Source organism: Salvelinus alpinus, chromosome 11 (genome assembly GCF_045679555.1).
Source record: "Salvelinus alpinus chromosome 11, SLU_Salpinus.1, whole genome shotgun sequence".
NCBI lineage: Eukaryota > Metazoa > Chordata > Actinopteri > Salmoniformes > Salmonidae > Salvelinus > Salvelinus alpinus.
Window position 1 is genome coordinate 23,986,191 of NC_092096.1, and position 17,606 is coordinate 24,003,796.

Sequence of the window (17,606 nt, forward strand, 5' to 3'; positions counted from 1 at the left end):
AGGTAAAGCTGACTAGAGACTGGCTTCAATACCATCAATGCAGGTAAAGCTGACTGGAGACTGGCTTCAACACCATCAATGCAGGTAAAACTGACTGGAGACTGGCTTCAACACCATCAATACAGGTAAAACTGACTGGAGACTGGCTTCATCACCATCAATGCAGGTAAAACTGACTGGAGACTGGCTTCAACACCATCAATGCAGGTAAAACTGACTGGAGACTGGCTTCAACACCATCAATGCAGGTAAAGCTGACTGGAGACTGGCTTCAACACCATCAATGCAGGTAAAGCTGACTGGAGACTTGCTTCAACACCATCAATGCAGGTAAAACTGACTGGAGACTGGCTTCAACACCATCAATGCAGGTAAAACTGACTGGAGACTGGCTTCAACACCATCAATGCAGGTAAAACTGACTGGAGACTGGCTTCAACACCATCAATGCAGGTAAAACTGACTGGAGACTGGCTTCAACACCATCAATGCAGGTAAAACTGACTGGAGACTGGCTTCAACACCATCAATGCAGGTAAAACTGACTAGAGACTGGCTTCAACACCATCAATGCAGGTAAAACTGACTGGAGACTGGCTTCAACACCATCAATGCAGGTTAAACTGACTGGAGACTTGCTTCAACACCATCAATGCAGGTAAAACTGACTGGAGACTGGCTTCAACACCATCAATGCAGGTAAAGCTGACTAGAGACTGGCTTCAACACCATCAATGCAGGTAAAGCTGACTAGAGACTGGCTTCAACACCATCAATGCAGGTAAAACTGACTAGAGACTGGCTTCAACACCATCAATGCAGGTAAAGCTGACTGGAGACTTGCTTCAACACCATCAATGCAGGTAAAGCTGACTGGAGACTTGCTTCAACACCATCAATGCAGGTAAAGCTGACTGCAGACTGGCTTCAACACCATCAATGCAGGTAAAGCTGACTGGAGACTGGCTTCAACACCATCAATGCAGGTAAAGCTGACTGGAGACTGGCTTCAACACCATCAATGCAGGTTAAGCTGACTGGAGACTGGCTTCAACACCATCAATGCAGGTAAAACTGACTGGAGACTGGCTTCAACACCATCAGTAGGCGTTGTCTGTCTGTTGTAATATAGACTCAGAGGTCTAGTTTAGATTGAAATACCAATTGAAACTGATATCACCCTCCATTGTAAGACACAGACACACACACCACACAAGCACGCACGCAAAACACACACACACACGCCAACAAACTCCCAGACCCCATATCCATGATTATATCAGCCCAACGTATCTCTGGAATGTGCAGCACCACACCAAGTACAGTGTTTATGCTAAAGCACATCCCAGTTAGAAGCAATGGGAGAAACTGTTCAGAATGCTAGCCACGAGAATCCACTATTAACCAGTGTCCTCTAGACTCCAAGCCACTGCGCTGCGAGGGACAGATAAAATACTGTCAAGCCAAAGCTGAAAGACAACTGACAACCCTCTCCAGTGGTTAAAAAGCGATGTGTGAAATTTTAATGAATAACAGTGTCCCTGTGCACTGTGGGGGAGGGGGAGCAACGCCACTGTCGATTCTCACCTCTCCGTTATTTATATTCATCGATCCACCGGGGCCTGCATGGGACACCGTTCGCCGACTTCGTTTTTTTATCGACAACGGTCCGCAATTCCTTCTATGTCAATTATATTGATTACTTCAGGTTGACTGGACGTAATGAGGAACTGTGGTGTAGTTGATGCTTGATCGGCCCCCTTTCACCCCCCCCCCCTCGCCCAACCTCACTCGCCCCCCATCTCACCCACCCACCCTCTCTCGTCCTCTCCCTCTCGCCCACCCTCTCTCGCCCACCCTCTCACGCCACCCCCAGGTCGGAGTGAGTTACACACCAATGATTTTCTGATTAACCCTGTTAGCCGAGGGGTTCACCCACGCACTAGCGCAGGGGCATGGATGTGGGAGACGTTGGAAGGGTCCAGTGAGTGTCTGAGTCTGGCTGTGCTGACTGCTGATAGGATGATGTCTTAATAATGGAAGATGATGGCTTTATTCTTTGCCTGATAACCCCACACGGGGACCTGTAGAAACATTGTATTTTAGCAACATGTGGTGGCCATTTTGAATAGATTTTAACTAGGTCTAATATACTCTCAATGGGGATGCTTTGGGTGAATCTGACGATTGATCGCGTCTGTGTTGACCTTGATGGAGGACTCTGTTTACTCACCACATTAAAGGACTGTGTTACTCCTTCTGTCTGTCTCTTTGTCTCAGTCTTTCTCTGTTTCCCTCCTCTCATTCCAGGTGGTGCAGATGATAACCTGATCGAAGGAGGAGAGATGAAGTTTGTGTGTAAACCTGGAGCCAGGAACATCACAGTGATCTTCCAGCCTCTCCTCAGGTAGGACTTACTAACCACACACAGACACACACACACACACACTGATTTAATAATATGTGGCCATGGTCAATATGCACTGAAGGGCACTAGAGCGGAGACAATGGCCTTCCATCATACCAGTCACAGAGAACAAGACAGATCTTCCCTCAGACAGCAACTACTTCCCTACGCTGCTCATTCATGTTGATTCATTTTGACGTAATTTTCCCTAAAAGCCTTTAGTTTAGTCCAATCCACATTACATTTTCCCTTTCAATGTCTTATAAGATCATTGGTCGGGTCCACTATGTATAGTCAATGTGAGGGGACATCCATGATCCAAACCATGGGCAGCACTCAGACTGGAGCATGACTCTAAACCAGTAGAATGGCTACCAATTAGATTATATCCATTACATCCTTTTAGTAATCCTCCCATTGATTATACTCTACCGCTTTCATAGATGGATAGTCCATCCTCCCCCAAACCCCCACAATAAGGGAGATGATAGCCTACATTTTGAGTGTGCTTCCTATCTGATATTTAGTTTTCTTTAAATGGTCATAATCCAAATGATAGGCCTACATTTTCGCTGTACTTCTTTTCTGATATTTGTGGTTTTTAATATTTATGCTTAGCAATATTGCAGAATGTAATGTAATCTACCGCAGTGATTAGTATTGCCTACAGTGACAGTGTACTGTACTGTATATAACACAGTGTCCCCAAAGACTTGTGGAAATCCAATTTTCAAACAGCCTAATTAGATTGACCTTCCTTGCAGTGATGAATCACCAGGGCTTCCATTAAACTGTAATATTTCCCCTTACTTAGACTTGGAGCCAGTTGGTGCTGTACTGTACTGTAGGGCTACTGTGTGTGTGTGTGTGTGTGTCCCATTGTTGAACGCAAATGTCCTTTCCTCGTACAGAAGTGAACTACACCCTATCTCATTGAGACAGACGCCCCGGGTAGGGTCTGTGGTATGGTCTGTGGAAGGTCTGGGTAGGGGCTGTGGAAGGTCTGTGGTATGGTCTGTGGAAGGTCTGGGTAGGGGCTGTAGAAGGTCTGGGTAGGGGCTGTGGAAGGTCTGGGTAGGGGCTGTAGAAGGTCTGGGTAGGGGCTGTGGAAGGGCTGGGCTGGGTAGAGGCTGTGGAAGGTCTGTGGTATGGTCTGTGGAAGGTCTGGGTAGGGGCTGTAGAAGGTCTGGGTAGGGGCTGTGGAAGGTCTGGGTAGGGGCTGTGGAAGGGCTGGGTAGGGGCTGTGGAAGGGCTGGGTAGGGGCTGTGGAAGGTCTGGGTAGGGTCTGTGGAAGGTCTGGGTAGGGTCTGTGGAAGGTCTGAGTAGGGTCTGTGGAAGGGCTGGGTAGGGGCTGTGGAAGGTCTGGGTAGGGGCTGTGGAAGGTCTGGGTAGGGGCTGTGGAAGGTCTGGGTAGGGGCTGTGGAAGGTCTGGGTAGGGGCTGTGGAAGGTCTGGGTAGGGGCTGTGGAAGGTCTGGGTAGGGGCAGTGGAAGGGCTGGGTATGGTCTGTGGAAGGTCTGGGTAGGGGCTGTGGAAGGTCTGGGTAGGGGCTGTGGAAGGTCTGGGTAGGGGCTGTGGAAGGGCTGGGTAGGGGCTGTGGAAGGGCTGGGTATGGGCTGTGGAAGGTCTGAGTAGGGGCTGTGGAAGGTCTGGGTAGGGGCTGTGGAAGGACTGGGTAGGGGCTGGGTAGGGGCTGTGGAAGGTCTGGGTAGGGGCTGTGGAAGGTCTGGGTAGGGGTTGTGGAAGGTCTGGGTAGGGGTTGTGGAAGGTCTGGGTAGGGGCTGTGGAAGGTCTGGGTAGGGGCTGTGGAAGGTCTGGGTAGGGGCTGTGGAAGGTCTGGGTAGGGGCTGTGGAAGGTCTGGGTAGGGGTTGTGGAAGGTCTGGGTAGGGGCTGTGGAAGGTCTGGGTAGGGGCTGTGGAAGGGCTGGGTAGGGGCTGTGGAAGGTCTGGGTAGGGGCTGTGGAAGGTCTGGGTAGGGGCTGTGGAAGGTCTGGGTAGGGGCTGTGGAAGGTCTGGGTAGGGGCTGTGGAAGGTCTGGGTAGGGGCTGTGGAAGGTCTGGGTAGGGGCTGTGGAAGGGCTGGGTAGGGGCTGTGGAAGGTCTGGGTAGGGGCTGTGGAAGGTCTGGGTAGGGGCTGTGGAAGGTCTGGGTAGGGGCTGTGGAAGGTCTGGGTAGGCGTTGTGGAAGGTCTGGGTAGGGGCTGTGGAAGGTCTGGGTAGGGGCTGTGGAAGGTCTGGGTAGGGGCTGTGGAAGGTCTGGGTAGGGGCTGTGGAAGGTCTGGATAGGGGTTGTGGAAGGTCTGGGTAGGGGCTGTGGAAGGGCTGGGTAGGGGCTGTGGAAGGTCTGGGTAGAGATACTTAACAGTGAGTGGCTGCTGCCGTTCCCTTGTTGTCAGTAATGGATCAAATCAATCCCACTAAATCATCTCTCTCTCGCGCTCTCGCTCTCTCCCTCTCTCTCCCCCTGTGCGTGAGTGCACGTGTGTGTGTGTGCCCCTCTGAGCTGGTAGTGCCAACAGAGCTGTGTCACTACTCACTGGCAGATGGCTTTCTAATGTCTGTGTAGAGACCCAGCCCTGGCACCTTTGATAGAAGCCACTTTAATACCCACTGATACAGCTTATGGCTGTTTTTAATAGCAACTCCCATAACAGGTAAGTGAGTAATACTGCATAGGAAATAAATGGAGTGTAGTGGTGAGGGGGATGGGGGGGTGGTGAGGGGGATTGGGGGGGGGGGGATGGTGGGGGTGGTGAGGGGGATGGGGGGGGGTGAGGGGGATGGTGGGGGTGGTGAGGGGGATGGGGGGGGGGGTGGTGGGGGTGGTGAGGGGGATGGGGGGGGGTGAGGGGGGTGGGGGGGGGGGGTTATAGTGTGTGTGGAATACAGTTCTTCACGGAACCACTTACAGTTGAAGTCGGAAGTTTACATACACTTAGGTTGGAGTCATTAAAACTCGTTTTTCAACCACTCAACAAATTTCTTGTTTACAAACTATAGTTTTGACATGTCGGTTAAGACCTCTACTTTGTGCATGATACAGGTAATTGGTAATGCTACCAAATGGTAATTGAGTGTATGTAAACTTCTGACCCACTGGGAATGTGATGAAAGAAATAAAAGCTGAAATAAATCCTTCTCTCTACTATTATTCTGACATTTCACATTCTTAAAATAAAGTGGTGATCCTAACTCACCTAAGACAAGGAATTTTTACTAGGATTAAATTTCAGGAATTGTGAAAAACTGAGTTGAAATGTATTTGGCTAAGGTGTATGTAAACTTCCGACTTCAACTGTACAGTTGTGGCCAAAAGTTTTGAGAATGACACAAATATAAATTTTCATAAAGTCTGCTGCCTCAGTTTGTACGATGGCAATTTGCATATACTCCATGTTATAAATGTTATATATGAATGTTATATATGAATGTTATAAAGAGTGATCAGATGAATTGCAATGAATTGCAAAGTCCCTCTTTGCCATGCAAATGAACTGAATCCCCCAAAAACATTTCCACTGCATTTCAGCCCTGCCACAAAAGGACCAGCTGACATCATGTCAGTGATTCTCTCGTTAACACAGGTGTGAGTGTTGACGAGGACAAGGCTGGAGATCACTTGGAATCATGCTTGGAATCATTGTTCTTCCTCTGTCAACCATGGTTGACGTGCCGTCATCATTGCTTTCCACAAAAAGGGCTTTACAGGCAAGGATATTGCTGCCAGTAAGGTTGCACCTAAATCAACCATTTATCGGATCATCAAGAACTTCAAGGAGAGCGGTTCAATTGTTGTGAAGAAGGCTTCAGGGCCGCCAAGAAAGTCCAGCATGCGCCAGGACCATCTCCTAAAGTTGATTCAGCTGCGGGATCGGGGCACCACCAGTACAGAGCTTGCTCAGGAATGGCAGCAGGCAGGTGTGAGTGCATCTGCACGCACAGTGAGGCGAATACTTTTGGAGGATGGCCTGGTGTCAAGAAGGGCAGCAAAGAAGCCACTTCTCTCCGGGAAAAACATCAGGGACAGACTGATATTCTGCAAAAGGTACAGGGATTGGACTGCTGAGGACTGGGGAAAGTCATTTTCTCTGATGGATCCCCTTTCCGATTGTTTGGGACATTTGGAAAAAAGCTTGTCCGGAGAAGACAAGGTGAGCGCTACCATCAGTCCTGTGTCATGCCAACAGTAAAGCATCCTGAAACCATTCATGTGTGGGGTTGCTTCTCAGCCAAGAGTGGGCTCACTCACAATTTTGCCTAAGAACACAGCCATGAATAAAGAATGGTACCAACACATCCTCCGAGAGCAACTTCTCCCAACCATCCAGGAACAGTTTGGTGACGAACAATGCCTTTCCAGCATGATGGAGCACCTTGCCATAAGGCAAAACTAAGTGGCTCGGGGAACACAACATCGATATTTGACACTTATGAAATGCTTGTAATTATACTTCAGTATTCTATAGTAACATCTGACAAAAATATCTAAAGACTTTGTGAAAATGTATATTTGTGTCATTCTCAAAACTTTTGGCCACGACTGTATACCCGAGACCCGATACAGGACTCGAGCGGGTCCGGATCCAGAATCCTAAATAATGTCACGTCTCTGATACGATTGTCATTTAAACTGACTTGTGTCCAGAAGGACCCGTACAGATCCGAAAGCAACTGCTGCAGGAGAGAGACATTTTATCATTTATGCTGCTGCTCTTGCTTTTCACGAGAGTGGAGCGTGGCGCTTGTTGTTGTTGGCCAAGCATGAGTCATCAAAGCGTCAGGAGGCTGGAATTAAAATGACAGAATTAAAAGTTAAAGGGGAATGATTAAAGGGAATTAAAGGGGAACCACATCCAAGAGCCAACAGGTAGGCTGCTACTTAATATTCTGCAGGGTGGTGTTGTTATTTGTAACAGTAGGATTAGAATGCTCATTCACTGCAGCTTCAGTTAGCCTAGCTAGCTAACGTTAGCTAGCCTAACTAGCTTTTCCCGTTTTGATGTAGTCAAGACAGGTACTATGTAATCATATTTGATGATAAATAACCTAGCTATGGCAGCTATTTGTCCACTATAGCACGAGTCGGCTTGGTTGGTTCCCTCCTCCCCGTGTCACTCACTCACAGTACGGCTCCTCCCCCGCCTTCTAGAGCGGAACCTATCTCCCTCTTGCACTTTATCAGCTCCGGTTAATAAAGTAGCATAAAACGTTTTATTTTCTGCTGCTTCCCTCACTCAGATTGGACCGACTCTAGATCTGACCAGATTTATACGGAATGGGTCTAGTTGTCATCGGGTCCATTTGGAACAGGTGTCTACTTAAAAAACAATGTTTTATGCAAATCGGGTCCGGGTGGGAAAGCCCCAGGTCCATTTCAGAACGGGTCTAACTTTTTGGACCCGTGTGTGTGTGTGTGTTGATCAATACTGTAGCGTAGGTGTAATTTGTGGTTGATAGCAGGGCTGGGCATTGTAAAAGAGTGACTGGAGAATTGGTTGTGTGAATTGATTGTGCTATAGTACATGTCCAGGCCTCTGTGACTGTGATATGTATATGGATACTGTTATAGGGTGGTCTAGCCCTTAAGGCTATATGGATCAATACACTGTATAGCTCTCTGCTTTTCTATACAAACAACTTGTATATCACTGGTATACACTAGCTAAATATACTGACTCCTGTTCCTATCTGCTGTGTATTGGTGCAGGGGGGAGAGAAAGTGTTTTTCTAAGTATCAATTCTCAGCGGAAGGATCGATGGGGAAGTTTTATAAAGGGCTGTGTGTTTTCATTAATGGGGGGTGTTTGGAGCTCCATAGTAAACGGCTGTGTGTGAGCTACAGAACATCGATCAGGCTGAAAGAGGAGCTAGACTGCAGCAGCAGTCATAGTGTGTGTTGTTTTGTTTGTTCTGTGCCAACATGCAGGCAATTCTTCCAGACACACACACACACACACACACACACACACACACACACACACACACACACACTGAGTGCAGCGGGTGCAGAAGGGGAGTTGGTGCAGGTAGGAGGTAATTTAGTTTGACTTGTGGGGGTTTCCTGCTGACATTTGAGTGGTATTTAAACCCTGTGCCCTGACCGGCATTGGCATTTTGAAAAGGGACGACTCGGCGCCCGCTCCCTAATCTCCCCCTCTCCACCATCCTCTCTGCCCGCGGATGATGAGCCCTGGCACTGGTGTGTCTGTCTGTGTGTCCTGTGTTTGAGCAGATGCCCGTCTTCAGTGGATAAGGGTTGGTTGTAGGGCTGCTGTGTAAATGTGAAGATGACAGAACAGTGTAGAGGAATTATCACTGAGGCATCCAAACTGTGGCTGTCTCTATTGGCCCACCAACAGTCAGTCTTTCCCCTCTCTCATCTTCTACCCACTTCCCCTAGCTGTATCAGTATCAGACCAGTCCCTAGCCCACCTCTGTGCTACATCAGTTAGTCCCTAACCCACCTCTATGCTGCATCAGTCAGTACCTAACCCACCTCTATGCTGCATCAGTCAGTCCCTAACCCACCTCAATACTGCATCAGTCCCCAACCCACCTCTATGCTGCATCAATCCAGTCCCTAACCACCTCTATGCTGCATCAGTCCCTAACCCACCTCTATGCTGCATCAGTCCCCAACCCACCTCTATGCTGCATCAGTCCCTAACCCACCTCTATGATGCATCAGTCCCTAACCCACCTCTATACTGCATCAGTCCCCAACCCACCTCTATGCTGCATCAATCCAGTCCCTAACCACCTCTATGCTACATCAGTCCCCAACCCACCTCTATGCTGCATCAGTCCCTAACCCACCTCTATGATGCATCAGTCCCTAACCCACCTCTATACTGCATCAGTCCCCAACCCACCTCTATGCTGCATCAATCCAGTCCCTAACCACCTCTATGCTGCATCAGTCCCCAACCCACGTCTATGCTGCATCAGTCCCTAACCCACCTCTATGCTGCATCAGTCCCCAACCCACCTCTATGCTGCATCAGTCCCCAACCCACCTCTATGTAGCATCAGTCCCTAACCCACCTCTATGCTGCATCAGTCCCTAACCCACCTCTATGCTGCATCAGTCCCCAACCCACCTCTATGCTGCATCAGTCCCTAACCCACCTCTATGCTGCATCAGTCCCCAACCCACCTCTATGATGCATCAGTCCCTAACCCACCTCTATGCTGCATCAATCCAGTCCCTAACCCACCTCTATGCTGCATCAGTCCCTAACCCACCTCTATGATGCATCAGTCCCTAACCCACCTCTATACTGCATCAGTCCCCAACCCACCTCTATGCTGCATCAGTCCCTAACCACCTCTATGCTGCATCAGTCCCTAACCACCGCTATGCTGCATCAGTCCCTAACCCACCTCTATGCTGCATCAGCCCCTAACCCACCTCTATGCTGCATCAGTCCCTAACCACCTCTATGCTGCATCAGTCCCTAATCCACCTCTATGCTGCATCAGTCCCCAACCCACCTCTATGATGCATCAGTCCCTAACCCACCTCTATACTGCATCAGTCCCCAACCCACCTCTATGCTGCATCAATCCAGTCCTTAACCACCTCTATGCTGCATCAGTCCCTAACCCACCTCTATGCTGCATCAGTCCCTAACCCACCTCTATGCTGCATCAGTCCCTAACCCACCTCTATGCTGCATCAATCCAGTCCCTAACCACCTCTATGATGCATCAGTCCCTAACCCACCTCTATGCTGCATCAATCCAGTCCCTAACCCACCTCTATGATGCATCAGTCCCTAACCCACCTCTATGCTGCATCAGTCCCTAACCCACCTCTATACTGCATCAATCTAGTCCCTAACCACCTCTATACTGCATCAGTCCCCAACCCACCTCTATGCTGCATCAGTCCCTAACCACCTCTATGCTGCATCAGTCCCTAACCACCTCTATGCTGCATCAATCCCTAACCCACCTCTATGCTGCATCAATCTCGTCCCTAACCACCTCTATACTGCATCAGTCCCCAACCCACCTCTATGCTGCATCAGTCCCTAACCACCTCTATGCTGCATCAGTCCCTAACCACCTCTATGCTGCATCAGTCCCTAACCCACCTCTATGCTGCATCATTCACTAACCACCTCTATGCTGCATCAGTCCCTAACCCACCTCTATGCTGGATCAGTCCCCAACCCACCTCTGTGCTGAATCAGTCCCCAACCCAACTCTGTCCTAAATCAGTCAGTCCCTAACCCACCTCTATGCTGCATCAATCCAGTCCCTAACCCACCTCTATGCTGCATCAATCCAGTCCCTAACCCACCTCTATGCTGCATCAGTCCCCAACCCACCTCTATACTGCATTAGTCCCTAATCCACCTGTATGCTGCATCCATCTCAGTCCCTAACCCACCGCTATGCTGCATCAATCTAGTCCCTAACCCACCTCTATACTGCATCAATCCGGTCCCTAACCTACCTCTATGCTGCATCCATCTCAGTCCCCAACCCACCTCTATGCTGCATCAGTCCAGTCCCTAACCCACCTCTATATAGCATCAGTCCAGTCCCTAAACCACCTCTATGCTGCATCAGTCCCCAACCCACCTCTATGCTGCATCAGTCCAGTCCCTAACCCACCTCTATACTGCATCAGTCCCTAATCCATCTCTATGCTGCATCAGTCCAGTCCCTAACCCACCTCTATGCTGCATCAGTCCAGTCCCTAACCCATCTCCATGCTGCATCAGTCCCCAACCACCGCTATGCTGCATCAGTCCCCAACCCACCTCTATGCTGCATCAGTCCCCAACCCACCTCTATACTGCATCAGTCTCAGTCCCTAACCCACCTCCATGCTGCATCAGTCCCCAACCACCGCTATGCTGCATCAGTCCCCAACCCACCTCTATGCTGCATCAGTCCCTAACCACCTCTATACTGCATTAGTCCCTAATCCACCTGTATGCTGCATCCATCTCAGTCCCTAACCACCTCTATGCTACATCAGTCCCTAACCCACCTCTATGCTGCATCAGTCCATTCCCTAACCCACCTCTATGCTACATCAGTCCCTAACCCACCTCTATACTGCATCAGTCCCTAACCACCTCTGTGGAGCATCAGTCCATTCCCTAACCCACCTCTATGCTGCATCAGTCCCTATCCCACCTCTATACTGCATCAGTCCCTAACCACCTCTATGGTGCATCAGTCTCAATCTAGTCCCTAACCCACCTCTATACTGCATCAATCCAGTCCCTAACCCACCGCTATGCTGCATCAGTCCCTAACCCACCTCTATGGTGCATCAGTCCAGTCCCTAACCACCTCTATGCTGCATCAGTCCCTAACCACCTCTATGCTGCATCAATCCAGTCCCTAACCACCTCTATGCTGCATCAGTCCCTAACCACCTCTATGCTGCATCAGTCCCTAACCCACCTCTATGCTGCATCAGTCCCTAACCCACCTCTATACTGCATCAGTCCCTAATCCATCTCTATGCTGCATCAGTCTCAGTCCCCAACCCACCTCTATGCTGCATCAGTCCAGTCCCTAACCCACCTCTATGCTGCATCAGTCCACAACCCACCTCTATACTGCATCAGTCCCTAATCCACCTCTATGCTGCATCAGTCCCTAACCCACCTCTATGATGCATCAGTCCCTAACCCACCTCTATACTGCATCAGTCCCCAACCCACCTCTATGCTGCATCAATCCAGTCCCTAACCACCTCTATGCTACATCAGTCCCCAACCCACCTCTATGCTGCATCAGTCCCTAACCCACCTCTATGATGCATCAGTCCCTAACCCATCTCTATACTGCATCAGTCCCCAACCCACCTCTATGCTGCATCAATCCATTCCCTAACCACCTCTATGCTACATCAGTCCCCAACCCACGTCTATGCTGCATCAGTCCCCAACCCACCTCTATGCTGCATCAGTCCCCAACCCACCTCTATGCTGTATCAGTCCCCAACCCACCTCTATGTAGCATCAGTCCCTAACCCACCTCTATGCTGCATCAGTCCCTAACCCACCTCTATGCTGCATCAGTCCCCAACCCACCTCTATGCTGCATCAGTCCCTAACCACCTCTATGCTGCATCAGTCCCTAACCCACCTCTATGCTGCATCAGTCCCTAACCACCTCTATGCTGCATCAGTCCCTAATCCACCTCTATGCTGCCTCAGTCCCCAACCCACCTCTATGATGCATCAGTCCCTAACCCACCTCTATACTGCATCAGTCCCCAACCCACCTCTATGCTGCATCAATCCAGTCCCTAACCACCTCTATGATGCATCAGTCCCTAACCTACCTCTATGCTGCATCAATCCAGTCCCTAACCCACCTCTATGCTGCATCAGTCCCTAACCCACCTCTATGCTGCATCAGTCCCTATCCCACCTCTATACTGCATCAATCTAGTCCCTAACCACCTCTATACTGCATCAGTCCCCAACCCACCTCTATGCTGCATCAGTCCCTAACCACCTCTATGCTGCATCAGTCCCTAACCACCTCTATGCTGCATCAGTCCCTAACCCACCTCTATGCTGCATCAATCTAGTCCCTAACCACCTCTATACTGCATCAGTCCCCAACCCACCTCTATGCTGCATCAGTCCCTAACCACCTCTATGCTGCATCAGTCCCCAACCCAACTCTGTCCTAAATCAGTCAGTCCCTAATCCACCTCTATGCTGCATCAATCCAGTCCCTAACCCACCTCTATGCTGCATCAATCCAGTCCCTAACCCACCTCTATGCTGCATCAGTCCCTAACCCACCTCTATACTGCATTAGTCCCTAATCCACCTGTATGCTGCATCCATCTCAGTCCCTAACCCACCGCTATGCTGCATCAATCTAGTCCCTAACCCACCTCTATACTGCATCAATCCAGTCCCTAACCTACCTCTATGCTGCATCCATCTCAGTTCCCAAACCCACCTCTATGCTGCATCAGTCCAGTCCCTAACCCACCTCTATGCTGCATCAGTCCAGTCCCTAACCCACCTCTATGCTGCATCAGTCCCCAACCCACCTCTATGCTGCATCAGTCCATTCCCTAACCCACCTCTATGCTGCATCAGTCCCTATCCCACCTCTATACTGCATCAGTCCCTAACCACCTCTATGGTGCATCAGTCTCAATCTAGTCCCTAACCCACCTCTATACTGCATCAATCCAGTCCCTAACCCACCGCTATGCTGCATCAGTCCCTAACCCACCTCTATGGTGCATCAGTCCAGTCCCTAACCCACCGCTATGCTGCATCAGTCCCTAACCCACCTCTATACTGCATTAGTCCCTAATCCACCTGTATGCTGCATCCATCTCAGTCCCTAACCCACCGCTATGCTGCATCAATCTAGTCCCTAACCCACCTCTATACTGCATCAATCCAGTCCCTAACCTACCTCTATGCTGCATCCATCTCAGTCCCTAACCCACCTCTATGCTGCATCAATCCAGTCCCTAACCCACCTCTATGCTGCATCAATCCAGTCCCTAACCCACCTCTATGCTGCATCAGTCCCCAACCCACCTCTATACTGCATTAGTCCCTAATCCACCTGTATGCTGCATCCATCTCAGTCCCTAACCCACCGCTATGCTGCATCAATCTAGTCCCTAACCCACCTCTATACTGCATCAATCCGGTCCCTAACCTACCTCTATGCTGCATCCATCTCAGTCCCCAACCCACCTCTATGCTGCATCAGTCCAGTCCCTAACCCACCTCTATATAGCATCAGTCCAGTCCCTAAACCACCTCTATGCTGCATCAGTCCCCAACCCACCTCTATGCTGCATCAGTCCAGTCCCTAACCCACCTCTATACTGCATCAGTCCCTAATCCATCTCTATGCTGCATCAGTCCAGTCCCTAACCCACCTCTATGCTGCATCAGTCCAGTCCCTAACCCATCTCCATGCTGCATCAGTCCCCAACCACCGCTATGCTGCATCAGTCCCCAACCCACCTCTATGCTGCATCAGTCCCCAACCCACCTCTATACTGCATCAGTCTCAGTCCCTAACCCACCTCCATGCTGCATCAGTCCCCAACCACCGCTATGCTGCATCAGTCCCCAACCCACCTCTATGCTGCATCAGTCCCTAATCACCTCTATACTGCATTAGTCCCTAATCCACCTGTATGCTGCATCCATCTCAGTCCCTAACCACCTCTATGCTACATCAGTCCCTAACCCACCTCTATGCTGCATCAGTCCATTCCCTAACCCACCTCTATGCTACATCAGTCCCTAACCCACCTCTATACTGCATCAGTCCCTAACCACCTCTGTGGAGCATCAGTCCATTCCCTAACCCACCTCTATGCTGCATCAGTCCCTATCCCACCTCTATACTGCATCAGTCCCTAACCACCTCTATGGTGCATCAGTCTCAATCTAGTCCCTAACCCACCTCTATACTGCATCAATCCAGTCCCTAACCCACCGCTATGCTGCATCAGTCCCTAACCCACCTCTATGGTGCATCAGTCCAGTCCCTAACCACCTCTATGCTGCATCAGTCCCTAACCACCTCTATGCTGCATCAATCCAGTCCCTAACCACCTCTATGCTGCATCAGTCCCTAACCACCTCTATGCTGCATCAGTCCCTAACCCACCTCTATGCTGCATCAGTCCCTAACCCACCTCTATACTGCATCAGTCCCTAATCCATCTCTATGCTGCATCAGTCTCAGTCCCCAACCCACCTCTATGCTGCATCAGTCCAGTCCCTAACCCACCTCTATGCTGCATCAGTCCACAACCCACCTCTATACTGCATCAGTCCCTAATCCACCTCTATGCTGCATCAGTCCCTAACCCACCTCTATGATGCATCAGTCCCTAACCCACCTCTATACTGCATCAGTCCCCAACCCACCTCTATGCTGCATCAATCCAGTCCCTAACCACCTCTATGCTACATCAGTCCCCAACCCACCTCTATGCTGCATCAGTCCCTAACCCACCTCTATGATGCATCAGTCCCTAACCCATCTCTATACTGCATCAGTCCCCAACCCACCTCTATGCTGCATCAATCCATTCCCTAACCACCTCTATGCTACATCAGTCCCCAACCCACGTCTATGCTGCATCAGTCCCCAACCCACCTCTATGCTGCATCAGTCCCCAACCCACCTCTATGCTGTATCAGTCCCCAACCCACCTCTATGTAGCATCAGTCCCTAACCCACCTCTATGCTGCATCAGTCCCTAACCCACCTCTATGCTGCATCAGTCCCCAACCCACCTCTATGCTGCATCAGTCCCTAACCACCTCTATGCTGCATCAGTCCCTAACCCACCTCTATGCTGCATCAGTCCCTAACCACCTCTATGCTGCATCAGTCCCTAATCCACCTCTATGCTGCCTCAGTCCCCAACCCACCTCTATGATGCATCAGTCCCTAACCCACCTCTATACTGCATCAGTCCCCAACCCACCTCTATGCTGCATCAATCCAGTCCCTAACCACCTCTATGATGCATCAGTCCCTAACCCACCTCTATGCTGCATCAATCCAGTCCCTAACCCACCTCTATGCTGCATCAGTCCCTAACCCACCTCTATGCTGCATCAGTCCCTATCCCACCTCTATACTGCATCAATCTAGTCCCTAACCACCTCTATACTGCATCAGTCCCCAACCCACCTCTATGCTGCATCAGTCCCTAACCACCTCTATGCTGCATCAGTCCCTAACCACCTCTATGCTGCATCAGTCCCTAACCCACCTCTATGCTGCATCAATCTAGTCCCTAACCACCTCTATACTGCATCAGTCCCCAACCCACCTCTATGCTGCATCAGTCCCTAACCACCTCTATGCTGCATCAGTCCCCAACCCAACTCTGTCCTAAATCAGTCAGTCCCTAATCCACCTCTATGCTGCATCAATCCAGTCCCTAACCCACCTCTATGCTGCATCAATCCAGTCCCTAACCCACCTCTATGCTGCATCAGTCCCTAACCCACCTCTATACTGCATTAGTCCCTAATCCACCTGTATGCTGCATCCATCTCAGTCCCTAACCCACCGCTATGCTGCATCAATCTAGTCCCTAACCCACCTATATACTGCATCAATCCAGTCCCTAACCTACCTCTATGCTGCATCCATCTCAGTTCCCAAACCCACCTCTATGCTGCATCAGTCCAGTCCCTAACCCACCTCTATGCTGCATCAGTCCAGTCCCTAACCCACCTCTATGCTGCATCAGTCCCCAACCCACCTCTATGCTGCATCAGTCCATTCCCTAACCCACCTCTATGCTGCATCAGTCCCTATCCCACCTCTATACTGCATCAGTCCCTAACCACCTCTATGGTGCATCAGTCTCAATCTAGTCCCTAACCCACCTCTATACTGCATCAATCCAGTCCCTAACCCACCGCTATGCTGCATCAGTCCCTAACCCACCTCTATGGTGCATCAGTCCAGTCCCTAACCACCTCTATGCTGCATCAGTCCCTAACCACCCCTATGCTGCATCAATCCAGTCCCTAACCACCTCTATGCTATATCAGTCCCTAACCACCTCTATGCTGCATCAGTCCCTAACCCACCGCTATGCTGCATCAGTCCCTAACCCACCTCTATGGTGCATCAGTCCAGTCCCTAACCACCTCTATGCTGCATCAGTCCCTAACCACCTCTATGCTGCATCAATCCAGTCCCTAACCACCTCTATGCTGCATCAGTCCCTAACCACCTCTATGCTGCATCAGTCCCTAACCCACCTCTATACTGCATCAGTCCCTAATCCATCTCTATGCTGCATCAGTCTCAGTCCCCAACCCACCTCTATGCTGCATCAGTCCAGTCCCTAACCCACCTCTATGCTGCATCAGTCCACAACCCACCTCTATACTGCATCAGTCCCTAATCCACCTCTATGCTGCATCAGTCCCTAACCCACCTCTATGATGCATCAGTCCCTAACCCACCTCTATACTGCATCAGTCCCCAACCCACCTCTATGCTGCATCAATCCAGTCCCTAACCACCTCTATGCTACATCAGTCCCCAACCCACCTCTATGCTGCATCAGTCCCTAACCCACCTCTATGATGCATCAGTCCCTAACCCATCTCTATACTGCATCAGTCCCCAACCCACCTCTATGCTGCATCAATCCATTCCCTAACCACCTCTATGCTACATCAGTCCC

At 50.2% G+C, this 17,606-nt stretch overlaps 1 protein-coding gene across 1 annotated transcript in view; it reads left to right on the forward strand.

Annotated features, from left to right (window-relative positions):
- Positions 1 to 17,606, forward strand: part of exoc4 (exocyst complex component 4) — a 298,597-nt gene that overhangs the window by 108,122 nt on the left and 172,869 nt on the right. Inside the window, exon 10 of the mRNA XM_071332146.1 lies at positions 2,311 to 2,407. Within this exon, the coding sequence (XP_071188247.1) occupies positions 2,311 to 2,407 (97 nt within the window). The remainder of the gene's footprint in view (positions 1 to 2,310; positions 2,408 to 17,606) is intronic.